Genomic DNA, 12336 nt, shown 5'->3' with positions numbered 1-12336 from the left:
GTATAAGTATGTTTATTTAACACATTTATTTTTTTATTTCATTTTTCAAATGATTTCAAATTTCGTAAATATGAATTAAAATAAATAAAATTATATCGGCTTTATATCGACCATCGGCCATCCTGCTTTCCAAGATATCGGCATCGGCTGTCAAAAAACCAATATCGGTCGACCACTAAATAAGAGAGCAATGATGCATCCAGCACGAATTAGCTTAACAAGTTTCAGGTCAGCAGCTATTTCAGTCTCCTACAGAGGAAGCGAGAGGTGCTGGATGTGCTTTTCGGGGCCCCTCAGCATGAGCTTCTGATCTGTATGGATTAGAGAACTGCAGCTGAAGATGTTCAGGTCACCATGAAACGTGTTTTCATTGTGGTCAGGTCACGGTCTTGCACAGCCAGACTTCTGACTGTTGGCATAGAGTCTGGTCCACATTGAATCCTATTGTGGCCAAGAAATGACCAGAGACTGACCATTTTTATGCATGCATGTATTTATTTATTTATGAAGTAGGAAATAGTTGATAACAATAATGATCTGACTAATGACTTTTATTAGGGCTGCATGACTAATTGCATTTTAATAGCATTTGCATCTGCAGTATTTTCCCACCAGTTATTTATCCTGAAAATAGTTCTTACATTTCAGTTAACTTGCATTGGTAACATGTATAAAGAAGGCCTCCATGTATAAAGTCATTTGTTTGTCATATAAATATCAGGTATCTTTCAAAGAACTAATTCTTAAATATTGTAAACTTTGGAAAATCAAGTGATTATTTTTGCATCAAAAGCTTTCATTACAGAAACTAGCTACTTCGGGCAAAAAACAACTACACATTTTCCAGGTTACAGGACCTTTTGAGTCACAAATACTAAGAAATGTGAATTATTTGAAACTCTAAAATAAAAACCCATGTTAAACCAAAAGAATTTCCCTAAATATTGTCCCAAACTGTTGTCTGAAATATTGCCAAAAAGTTAAGGGTTTGTGACTTGCCAGCATGAATAAATTATGCGGATACTGTTTTTTTTGTCATGATTGTGTTATAATGTTAAGAGCTCATCATTTTGCATTTGGTGATTGTCATCATTCTTAAGATTTGTGTGTCAAGGGTTGAGGTCTCTAAAACTACTGTGCTTTCAGATAGCATAGTTTATTTCACATATTAAGTGTCCCATAAAACGTCTCAGGTTACTTATGTAACCATGGTTCCCTGAGAGTGCTCGCCATAATGAATAGAGATAGCTCTTACTTTTTCCTTGGAAATGCATGCTTCAAACAGAACAGTCAATGAAGACGAAGAAGAGAATGATGTGTGCTCCCGGCGCCTATTTATACTATAGTCGCACCGGTAGTGACGTCATGGCTGTCGCCGGCCAACGAGTTGGTGTTTTTTCAATGTATGCTTCAGACACGGGTCACGACGAGGCGTTCCCCATAGCGACCCCTAGAGTACGCAGTTCGAAGTTCCCATGAAAGGGAACTAAATATTATGGCTACCAAATTGAATGACTTTGTCTGTGAGACTAATAATGTGACACTGATAAAAGAAAGCAAATAGTTGAATCTGTGGTTTCCTCGATTAATTCAAGAATTATTAATTAATTAATTGACGAAACATAGCAATTATTACAGAATTCTAAATGGATATTTGGGACCATTTATAACCATTGAGAGTCAATTAATATAATGTTATAATAGCTGATACAGTGTTTAAAGTGATATTTGTTGATATCATCTTTCTAATGCGTAGAGTTCAGATGCAGTTGTTTTGGGAGGTTTTCTTCAGGATGTTATATTCTCTGTTGGAGGTGTGTATATGATTGTAGCCCCGGCTCATCTCTTTATGGTTGCTGTTGGTATACTGTAATGATCTCATTGATCTCTCGTCAATAGAAATGTGCCTTGTCTTAAAGTTTGAAGAAGGGTTTGAGGAAAGATTAGCCGTTTTTGCAAAAACTGTAAAGCTGAAAAAAAATGACTATAGGTCAAAATAAGATTTTGAGTTTGAACAAGAGTTTGAGAGAAGAGTTTAGCTACTTGTAGAAATGTTGTTCTCAGGCTAGAGATTTGGGGGGGGATGTAATCTTCTGTTATGAAAATGTTATGGAAATGATGGAAATATCTGACATTTTGACACCAATTATATTTCTCTGCCTAGGGGAAACCTGCACTTTTGCTTAGTGGTACTATTTAACTTTTTTCTGAATTTATGAACAGTTGAATGGCAGTAATGTTGATAGATGCTTCATATATTCTGCTCAGAGTAGTAATTATGCCATTTACAAAAAGCTAAATAGATTAAAGACTTTGTTCCCGGCTTGTGTTGTCAAATTCAATATGCCATCTGAGCGGCTGTATTACCCTGTTTACGGTATTTGTACTGAAATGATTAGTATCTGGTCAGCAGGGAACTTCACTGAATAATCCAATCACCAATAATCTAATCCATAGAACAGTCTATTTACAGAAAAGTATCGACATCAGCGAGGAGTAGAGAAGAAGCCCTGGCGTGATGGTGCTTTTTAGTCTTGTCTGATTCTTGTTGTGCCAGTAAATTTGCAACCCTGGACCACAAAAGTCTTAAGTCGCTGGGGTATATTTGTAGCAATAGCCAAAAAAACATTGTATGGGTCAAAATTATTGATTTTTTTCTTTTATGACAAAAATCATTAGGATATTAAGTAAAGATCATGTTACATGAAGATATTTTGTAAATTTCCTACCGTAAATATATCAGAACTTAATTTTTGATTAGTAATATGCATTGCTAAGAACTTCATTTGGACAACTTTAAAGGCGATTTTCTCAGTATTTTGATTTTTTTGCACCTTCAGATTTCCAAATAGTTGTATCTTGGCCAAATATTGTCCTATTCTAACAAACCATACATCAATGGAAAGCTTATTTATTCAGCTTTCAGATGATGTATAAATCTCAATTTCAAAAAAATTGACCATTATGACTTGTTTTGTGGTCACATTTGTCTTCAATCAGGGCTGTTTATGTCTTTCAGGCTATATTAAATAATATCTTAAATATTATAATATATAAATAACATGTAATATATTATTTCATATATTTTATATTATATTATATAATATTTATTATATTTTTTCAATGTGTGAAATGTAAAAGCAAATATACAAAAATATAAAATGCTGCAAATACATAAACAATTAAAGGTTAAAAGAAATAAATCAAGCCACATTAATGTGAAAGTTTGGTTTTTCATAAAAATATTGCATATAACAAAACAAATTGTATTAGACTATTTTACATTATACTATATATAGGCGCAAAAATAGCCTTAATTTTCGCAAAATATGATTTATTTCTATTTCATTTTGACATGTTCTGATATGCGTTGTGTGAATGACCTGATATCAGCTCAATCATATCTCCATACGGGAGTAAAGATCCCGGATCCATCTCGATCAGTCGTCTGTCCTCCATTCTATACAGGTTAAAGTGAGCGCAACTGTGGTGGAATCAGTGATTTTGAATCATGCGGGTTGTTTGGGTGTTCAGTCTCAAACAATATGTCTGAGTATCTGCTCTGATTAGTTTAGTAAGTATCAGCATGAACCTAAAAGTTGTCACTTTGTCACAAGACTACAACATTGCATTCCCAAATGCATTTTTAAACTAACAGCACATGCACATGGAGTATCAATGTATTGAAAAATCTGTATTTTTTCGACAATACTCCAACCTACTGATACTTCACCTAGTTGCTACTAACAAAAAAACACCTAACATTGTCCTACAAAGCTAATTTTTTTATATTGGGTCTGCAAGTCACACTATATTGTGAAGCTGAAGCTTGTCACAGTGTTGCCAGTTCTTAATGTCAGTCTCACAGTTCACTAAACAGCCCTGCTCTCAGACATGCCCTAATTCCTCACAGCATTACTGGGACAAACTGAGGTCATGTTTTTAGTTGAATTTTTCCACAGACTTCTGTGGTTGATGTCCAAAGTTACAGGAGTTTCCATTGATGTTACATGTTGCATGATTACTTTAAAGGGACAGTTCACCCAAAATTAGCAGTCTGTCATCATTTACTGTTGTTCCAAACCTGTACAACGTACTTTGTTCTTGGGAACACAAAAGCAAATATTCTGCAAAAATTGATCTTCTTTTGTCTATAAAATGAAAATCAATATGGTCCAGTTTTTTTGAACCCCAGAAAATAAAATACAGGTTTGGAATGACATGTTCAAGTGCTTTGTTGTCGGAAAGAGTAGGAATCATGAAGACTGCAGGTTTATCCTTTCATATTTCTTGGGGAAATCTTATTAAAGCTAAAATGTAGTGAAGATTAAAATACAGAATCCCATTCTTTGGCAACCATGTAAACATTACCTGCACTATTGTATTCATAATGTGGTGGCAACATTACGTGTGCTAAAACATTCATGGTGGCTAAGAAGAATCAAAATGTAAAATAGCATCAGGTATGAAGTGTATAATAAGTGATTTTATGCTTAGGTTACACCCAGATTCTCTGCTTTTGTTAATACAGGAGGCTTTTTAAGCTGTGTTTCAGTAGATGAACCAGATATACAGGAAGTGTTGAGGAAACCTGTGAGAAAACAGTCATTATTACCACAGTTTTGTTTGGTATCACTAGTGACGCAGAAATTATCCACTTTACTTTCAATCTGTGTTTATCCATTTAATCTCATTGCTGTCCAGGAGAAACAATTGAGATATTAAAGATATATAATTTGTGCTTTTTTTCTGTATGGGAACAGTCATTTCACTGTTCACTTTTCTCTCACACACATAGCTGTGATGCCCATATCTGTGATTGTCTCCTGCTCTGGGAGTGTCTGTGGAATCTCAGATAAAGCTGGTAGTGAGTGATCCTCAGAGCCAAGGCCTCTCTCTCTTTCACAGGATGAGATCAGACTCTTACTGCTGTAAACCCAAACTATGCTTCTTACTGTTACTGCGGTACCATAGTACAGTTTTGGTCTGATGTGTGTCCAAGGTACCTCAAAGATATATACCATGGTTAAAAAAAAACTTGTTGGTACTTTTTTATTAGAGATATTGCCTGTTAGTGAAATATTGCATGCTTATAGTTAGATTTTTTTTTCTTTTAACTTAACTCACACAACACAATTTTCAGTATTAAATAATATTAAAAATATATTTCACCCAAAATGAGGATTCTGTCAGCATTTACTCACTCTCATGTCATTCCAAACCGGTTGAACTTACTTTCTTCTGTGGACCACAAGTGTCTCATTGTTTTCCAATGTAGTTCAATGTAGTTTGGACAAAATATTAGGCCTAGTTCATACAGTCTTAAGTCATACAGGTTGCGTCGATTTGAAGGTAAGTTAGAAAATGTAATTTTTGGGTGAGCTATCCCTTTAAGATATGTAAAGAATAATGTAACAGGAGCTTATCAGGTCGTCCATTGTCTCTTTGTTTTGGCTACTCTGTAGTGTCTGAATTGAATGTGTGACATGTCATAGCGAGGCAAGAGCCTACTAGCTGCATTGAACAGCGCCACACGTTACCATGTTTTTAGTTATGTGACTTTTTTTATCAGGTGACTTACATGGTTCAGTATGGTTTCTTGATTTGCCATGTGACTGATCATGTGACTTATATTAGCCAATATGGTTGATTTAGCATTAGGTGCGTTCGACTTGAAGCACGGCTACAGACGGCAGTCAACGAGAGTAGCCGCTTGCAGTCGGTGGCGGAGTTGAAAACAGAGCCGTCAAGCCGGACATTAGGCTTGTTTGAGATGAGCAAAATCTGTGCAGAACCGATCACCGGTGATCACCGCGAGATGCATGCCGGTTAGAAATGAATCCGACTTACGTCCGACTTGCTCTTGATTATATACTGCTTAATACAACGCCATCTGTTCAAGAATAAAGTTCAACGTAAATATATACAATTTAAATATAATAAAGTTGGGGAATATATGCTTTCATCAGTGTTTTATGATAAACGTGACTCAATATAATATTGCGACTATAGTAAAAAAGCTTTTACTGTTCTAAAAACACAGATTTGTGGCTATTTTTGGAATTGAAAAGGTTAGAATAAACCCGAAGCACACGTGATAGTTGTCATGCGGTGAATCTGGCCAATCATGAAATGGCTGTGTCGTCATCAATGGCTGCAGCCGCTCTGGAGAAACTGCGCCGGTGTCATGAGAAATCGAGTCCCCCCTCGAAATCGGGTCTGCTTAGGACCCCGAGTGATCCCATTGGCTCAACGAACTTTTAATGGGTATTATTTTTAGCGCCTGATTACAATTCCTGCAAAATCGCGCTTTGATTTATGTCGTTTGAACTTCGTTATAATGACCATTAATGTCTTTTAAATGACATGTTTCATACACTAGTATCCGAAGCTATAGGTTATAGCACTTATATAGGTTATAAACATTTCTCGTTTTTATTATTTTAATTTTTTTTGGTTAGCTCACCTACTAGCATAGCATACAGCTACCCGATTAGCCTGCTAGGTTAGCTTATACACTATCTTATACCTAATCAATGACTTTTGATTAGGCATTTAAAACAGCTACCGCCTTGGTCCTAAGTGGACCCGATTTCGAGGGGGGACTCGATTTGTCATGATACCAGCTGAGTCAGCCGGCTGCTCTCGAAACGCTCTCGCGTGCTTTGATGCCACACGTGACAGTGACGTGGCGTCGGCGCCGTCTCAAGTCGGACAAAATTACTAACCGACATGCACTGCTTCAAGTCAGATTGCGATCGACCTGCGCGGTGCTGCATGGAGTTGAACGTACCTATTGTAATCAGGCATGAGAAAGGTCACATGTGACTGAAATTCACACTTTAAAATCTTAATATTTTACATTAATTGTGCATATTTTCTTGCAACAGTAGTGTGTAGGTTTTTAATATTTTTGTATATTTGTATTTTTGTGAACTACAACCATAATCAGTTTTTGGCCTTTTAATAAAGGCGCAGTGAGTCTTTTATTGTTTTTTATAGTTATGTAACAAAAATTTTTAACTATTTACAATGTTACTGTATGCATATCAATAACTTAATGTGAAAAATGAAGCCCAGGCTCATTGGAAAAGCGTGCCTGTTGCAACATTTCTGCAATATGATGTTATGTTGCCTTTTTGTTGGATATATTGGAAGCAGGCAAATTTGAATATGGCATTGTTTTATTATGTTGATTGTTGTATATCTGGGTGGCTCTAAAAGGTTAATGCTCTACTGCGTTTTAAAAAAGTACCACCTAAACTAAACCCTACACTAAACCTAACCATTGTGACTTGTGTTTCACCGGACTCGAACCCAAGTTCAGTGGTGTACCAGGTGCGCTACCGAGCAAGTTTACTACGTCACAAAAGGCAAAAATATGGAGCTGGTTATGTGATGCAAATGTTAAAAAAAATTTATTAGTTTACAAATCACGTACTGCAATAAAAGTGTTTTGAGGTCATAACATAGTATTGTGTGAAAAGAAGTCTTTATTGATCGATAATCTGCCCCATGTTAAAATGAATAAACATTTTTGTTGCTTTACCACCACTATTGTTAATTTCGGCTGGTAAGTACAGTGAATTGTATGTTCAGGAACATTTTTGGAGTTTTGCCAAAATGTAGTAGCCAGCATTTCTGCCATTGTTTTAGTTCTTTTCTGTAAGTGCTTCTCCCACTCCTCTGTGGTTTGCTCAGTGTAAACACTAATGTAAGCAGCAGGGTATCGGTGCTAGTATGAGACAGGTACTAAGTTTGGGGAGTCATTCCTGCAAAAACCACTGACAAATATTAGTCATGACTGATTGCAGGTTTGGTTCAGCACTCTCACCTGTGAAAAATTCCTGTAATGCCATTTTACTGTTGGGGTCTTGTCTGAACATGAATAAACTACAGTCCTTTATGGTGGCTGTATTCACTATATGAGTGATACTCAGAATGGAATGTCTTCCACTAATGTCCACTAGAAGATCACTCAACACTACTACTGCTCTTCTAACAAAAGTTTTAGCAAAGAACAATCTCAGACAGTAGATATTGCACATTGATAGTCTAAGAAAAGCTTTGTCCTCTGCTATCAGTGAGGAATGGGCTCGAGTTTAACAACTCTGCAAGTCCAAACTATTCTTGCTAAGATCACTGCACTGACATCTGGTGATAGAGCGTGTCCCCAGGGCTCAGAAATAGCTCCCGTCTTTCATGACATCATTCACACGCTCTCAGAGCAGGAGCTGAATTTCTTAGCTGCAAGGGCCAATACGTTGTGGTTAGCAGCACTGAAGAAGAAGGTTAATATCGAAAAAAGTAGGGAAAATGTACTGTTTAAAAACGCTTTACACATAATGAGAAAAAAAATAATGTTTTAATAAAAGTTTTTAAATAGGTTTTTAAATAATAATTTTAAATTTATGATCATGGGGAAGTTCACACCACAACAATCAAGACATCGAGGAACAATGTTTTTTGCAATTTCATTCATAACGTTTTTTTTCTCAGCTGATAATTGATACATAGACAGCCAATCATGGTGTTCAGACTTTAAAGAACACAAACAAGACAGGCACATAAATAGCACTTATAATAAACAGAACACTTTCATCCATTGGTGTGAACGCTAATATAGTTATCGTTTAAATCATCTTGATAATTATCATTTTTGCTGTGAATGGGTTTAGTATTTAATGGTTGTAAAATGTAAAGTAGCACATTAGTTTTCTTTCTCTAATCCTCTTTTCCTTCATTCTTTTTCTATACTAAGACCATACACTTACAAATTTACTCTCTACGTTCATTTTTTCTGCATGGTGCTTTGAGTGCTGGATTTGATCAGTTGTTTCCTCATTGAGATCCAAATCAGGAACTAAATTAAACATCATGCCACTTTTGTTTATTCAAATGTAAGACTTTTAAGACCAGTGGTTGTACAGACTACTTTCTTCCCAGGAATCACTTGAGATTTGGCACTCTATGTTCTCATCACCCACACTTTGTTTATTCTGCAATCGAATGAAATTAGAAAAATTGATTAGCAATTGTGAGAACATGCTGACCACTTTTACATGCTGCCGCCACCTATCTCTCAAATGGACCATTGACACTCTATCTACAATCTCAATTAGGAGTGTCAATGGTCCATTTCAGAGATTAGTGGCGGTAATGCACTTATAAGTCTGCGATCTGCCATAAAGCAAGAAGAAGAAGAAGACGCATCACGCGTCGGTTTGAGTTAAAAATCTCCGTTTGTGTTCTACTGAAGAAACAAAGTCACCTACATCTTGGATGCCCTGGGGGTAAGCAGATAAACATTAATTTTTTATTTTTGGGTGAACTATCCCTTTAAGGCCCATATTTTGGTTAAAAGTCACGTTGGAACGAAAGTAGCAACAGATATTTTCTTGAAATGAAAAAAGAAAAAATGTGGTCCTATGCATCGGTTGTTGATTGGATGTTGAGTGGAAGCAGATGAACACACGCTTGTAGAGGTGTGGTTTAAACAGGGTAAATGACTGGAGGAGTCCTGGTCAATTTTTGTTTAAATGAAACATATGCACTGGTGAATTGTTCCCAATATAATATGCATTTAGAAAATATATGAATAGCATTCAGAAAAATCGATTTGAGTCTTTTATTGAGTGTTTGCTGTTCTTCTGTAGGCTTTTAGTTGGAGCGCCCCAAGAAAAAGCCCAGCCCCAGCTCAGCAAATTCAACATTAATGAAACCGGAGGCGTGTATTACTGTCCCATCACCATCGACCAGCATGACTGCAGGAGGATGGACCTCATCAGTCCACGTAGGTATTCCTATGCTTAAAGGGTTAGTTCACCCAAAAATGCAAATTAGCCCACAAATTACTCACCCTTAAGTCATCCTAGGTGTATATGACTTTCTTCTTTCAGACGAATCCAGTCGGAGTTATATTAAAAATTGTCTTTGATCTTTCAAGCGGGGAGTGTTCTGTTTTAGGCATAAGTGAAAGTTAAAACAAGCCTCAACACAGCAACCATAAAATTCACCTGTCTGAGTGCTGTCTCAGTCCATGTTATTCAAAAGACCTTCATCTTCACATTTCCAGCCTGCCTTTCTCCCTCCTCTGTCAGGTCGGCTTGACTGGCTCATGTTGCAGGCAGGTATTTGCTTCAGAATTAACATGATAAGTGTCTGAGTCTGTGTAACATAAAAGTTACTTTGAGCAGACGCAGAGCATATCTGTTCTGGTTTACAGCATTTTTAGTAACACTTTAAAAGTATGGACATTTCTTAGCTTAGTACTTGTTAGCTTTTTAGCTTTAGTACACTAAAAAACACTAAAAAAAACATTAAAATACCTTATAAATCATACAGCAACACTCTGGCAACCACAAACAAAACTTTAGCATTGTGGTGTTGAGACTTTAGCACTAGTCGACATTTTGTTTCAGCAAAAGCACTCATGAATTCATGGGAAATATAGACTATACTAGCATTTAAATTTTCATTGCAAGTGTCACAGTCTTTAAGTGTCGAAGTGTGCTTAGTATTGCACTCTTAGAAATATATTTTTAAAAAACTATATTTGCCGATAATATAATATTAATGGAATAAAGGGTCAATTAAGTGCACTAAAAGATATTGCACTTTCATGACTGTATTTCTAAAAACACTTTTTCACTTCAAAGTACATTTGAAAGAAGTACATTTATTTTGGTGTGCTGACTAACATAATAAATCACAATGTACTTCATTTCAATTTTAACTGTAGTACTAAACTTCATTTCAAATGTGTAATTACAAATATTTAAATACGACATGCCCAATTAAAGTACAGAAGTCAACATTTGAAGTGGATCTAAACAAGTTGTCCTAAAACCAAAATGCGTTCTTGTCTTAGGACAACTTTGATGAACTTTTTTGATCCACATCAAATGCTGACTACTATATTTTACCATAAATGCTTGTCAATACATTCAGCATAACCATATCTGAAAGACAACAGAAGTAATTATGAAATTACATGTAAAGATGGACTTTAATTCTACATAAGTGGGTAAAAAAAGCACATTTAAGTTCAACTAATTGTATTTAATATAAATTTAAACCACAATACATTTTAATTTAATTGTAAATGACATGCAGCTAACTATTCCCTTCAGTTCACACTTCTTTTGAAGTATATTATTTCCATTATAAATATTCTTTTTAAAAGCATGCTTATGTTATTATTTCTGTTCGAGAGTCTCTCTCAAGCTGCTACCTCGTCATTCAGATTGCGATATAGAGAAATGCTCTTTTTGGGCAGACTGAGGTATAAAGTCACTGCTGTCTGATGGAGTGTGTTTCTCCTCCAGCGCAGTCGACAGAGATGGTGGAGGGCATGTGGCTGGGAGTGACCGTGGCCAGTCAGAGGAATGGAGGACGTGTTCTGGTGAGATCAGATGCATCTTTGGTTTCTTTTTATATATATATAATAAACTGTTTATTTGCAAAGGCAATACCATCACTTAAAATCGACAAAAAAAAAACAAAACACTCCTGCCTGTAATTTTGAAGTAATCTTGAAGACCTTGATTAGCTGTTTTAGCTGTCATTGGCTGATAATAAACTTGAAGCTGTTTTCAGGAGTAGAGTTCATTACCTTAGTGGGCCACCTTTCGCTCTGTGGACTGGGACAATGTTCATGGCTTGTCCTGTGCTTTTACACTACGAGTCAAAGTCTTTTATCATAAGAAAGATCTTATGACCACCAATGCTGCATTTATTTCAATGAAACATACAGTAAAACTTGTTATAATATTGTGAAATATTATTATAATTTAAAATAACAGTGTTCTGTTTGAATGTATTTTAAAATGTAATTTATTTCTGTGAATTTTCAGCACACCAGTCTTCACATAATCCTTCAGAAATCATTTTAATATGCTGATTCCATGCTCAAGAAACAGTTTTGATTATTATAAATGTTGAAAACAGTTTTACCGCTTGATAATTTTGTGGAAACTGTGATACACTACCATTCAGAAGTTTGTGGTAAACAGGATTTTTTTTGGGGGGGAGGGGGGGGATCTTTCTTTAGAATCCCAAAAAAAAAAAAAAATGTAGCATGGTTTCCACAAAAAATATTAATCACCCAAAACTGCCTTCAACACTGATAATAGTAATTAAAAATATTAAAAAGCTAATAATTGCTAATAATTTAGAAGCAAATCCACATATATGACCCTGGACCACAAAACCAGTCTTAAGTCGCTGGGGTATATTTGTAGCAATAGCCAAAAATACATTGTATGGGTGAAAATGACTATTTTTCTTTTATGCCAAAAATCATTAGGATATTAAGTAAAGATCATGTTCCATGAA

General features: G+C 35.7%; 1 protein-coding gene across 1 annotated transcript in view; it reads left to right on the top strand.

Annotated features, from left to right (window-relative positions):
- itga3b (integrin, alpha 3b) overlaps nt 1-12336 on the top strand; it is a 48816-nt gene that overhangs the window by 13658 nt on the left and 22822 nt on the right. Inside the window, exons 2-3 of the mRNA XM_016551955.1 lie at nt 9657-9793; nt 11328-11404. Coding sequence (XP_016407441.1) covers nt 9657-9793; nt 11328-11404 — 214 coding nt within the window. The remainder of the gene's footprint in view (nt 1-9656; nt 9794-11327; nt 11405-12336) is intronic.

This window comes from Sinocyclocheilus rhinocerous, unplaced genomic scaffold (genome assembly GCF_001515625.1).
Source record: "Sinocyclocheilus rhinocerous isolate Xijiao unplaced genomic scaffold, SAMN03320098_v1.1 scaffold2994, whole genome shotgun sequence".
Classification (NCBI taxonomy): Eukaryota; Metazoa; Chordata; class Actinopteri; order Cypriniformes; family Cyprinidae; genus Sinocyclocheilus; species Sinocyclocheilus rhinocerous.
Note: the sequence above shows the minus strand (reverse complement) of the source record. Positions and strands in the feature narration are given on the sequence as shown.